General features: G+C 37.2%; 1 protein-coding gene across 1 annotated transcript; it reads left to right on the top strand.

Moving 5' to 3' along the window:
* Positions 1–112: 112 nt before the first annotated feature.
* Positions 113–1,166, top strand: Cbr-uda-1 (the record flags this gene model as incomplete). The annotated part of the gene is made up of 3 exons (XM_002637634.1): positions 113–152; positions 236–906; positions 963–1,166. Coding segments are annotated over 3 exons (915 nt in total), but the record flags the coding sequence as incomplete, so codon positions are not given.
* Between the last annotated feature and the right edge of the window lie 550 nt (positions 1,167–1,716).

Consider the following 1,716-nt stretch of genomic DNA (forward strand, 5'->3'; position numbering starts at 1 on the left):
AGAAATCGGCAAATAGCTAGAAAAGTGGGAATTTTCGAGAGATTCTTAAAATTCCAAGTTTTCAATCTAGGTCTGTTTCACACCCTCCAAAAATTAAAAATTGGTCGGAAACTTGGCAGCCGAGCTTCAGACTCCTGAAAATGACTTAAAATGTGTTTTGCATATATCTTATTGACTGGTACTGTAACTCAATTGCGTTCAAAGAAGAACTTTATAAATTTCCTTTGCTTTTCAGATGAGCCAACGATCGGTAACAAACCAGCGGCTCACCGTTCCGTCGCCGCTTTTGATTTGGGCGGTGGATCGACTCAGCTCACGTACTGGCCAAACAACGAGGCTGTCTTCTCAGAACATGTCGGATATGAACGGGATATCGACTTTTTTGGACATCACATCCGACTGTTCACCCACAGTTTTCTCGGAAACGGTTTGATTGCCGCTCGATTGAACATTCTTCAATTGGAGACCGAAAATGACATCGAAACAACACATCAACTGATCACAAGTTGCATGCCGGAAGGATTCCAATTGACAGAATGGGAATACGCTTTGAAGTTCTGGAATATCAACGGATCATCGTCTTATTCATACGATACTTGCTACGATGTCACCAAACGATTTGTGGAATCTAGCGAAATCATGCATTTGAGAGAGCTGAAAGGAGCGCCTGTCTATCTTTTTTCATACTTTTTCGACCGAGGTCTCAATAGTGGACTTGTGAAAGGAAACGATGGTGGGCAGATTGAGTTGAGACAGTTTAAGGAGGCGGCGAAGACTGCGTGTCAGAGAGGAAAATTAGAAATCAACGATGGAAGTCACTGGATGCCATGGCAATGTCTGGATTTGACATATATTTATTCGCTTTTGAGAGATGGATATCAATTTGAAGACAATCAACCTATTGTGGTAAGTTAATGTTTTCTTTTTTCTTTCTTTTTTTAAATTCAAAATTATCTTTTCAGTTAGCAAAGAAGATCAAAGGAATGGAAGTCTCATGGGGACAAGGTCTTGCTTTCGCAACTGCAAACGAATTTCAATTGACAGAAGGAGCCATCAAAACTGCTTCTTCATCGGAACAAAACGCTACTGTAGTTGATCAGATCGTCGATTTGGTTTACTCTGGAACGAATCAAGTGCTTTCATACTTTAATATTATTTCAGTTTAATTTTTTATCGCCTTTCATTTGACCCTAAAGATAGTTTTAACACTGTGATCCCTCTCTCTATCATTCCTCTCCAATCATTTTTTTCGGGTACACCTTTTCTCTGCAGCCACATCTTGAAACAACAGCGATTCTAAATCTTACTACGAGTTTTTTTCTAGTTCACTTTCTTGCTTTTCCTTATATTTTATCCATGTTTTATGATGCTTCTTGAAAATACAAAGTTTATTTAAAAAAATTTTTTTTTTCGAGATTTAGGAAACACCAATTCTTCGATTTAGATTTATGACCCATTTCTCCACCCACACAGAATTAACAATGAGCAATAAGATACAAACATCATGATAAAGAGAATGAAGGAGAAACACAAGTTCTCTTTGTTGTATTCTCAATTTTCCGTATGTTTCCAAATTTTTCGAACATGGGTCCAACTGATAAATCGACTGAAAAATTAATTTTGAGTCGAAAATTTCAAAATTCTTTGAAAGATTCTTGTGAAAAAGTGAGTCATAAGATCATTTAGTATTAAAACTCATCGAATCTTCATAACGTT

Source organism: Caenorhabditis briggsae (genome assembly GCF_000004555.2).
Source record: "Caenorhabditis briggsae complete genome, chrV, whole genome shotgun sequence".
Classification (NCBI taxonomy): Eukaryota; Metazoa; Nematoda; class Chromadorea; order Rhabditida; family Rhabditidae; genus Caenorhabditis; species Caenorhabditis briggsae.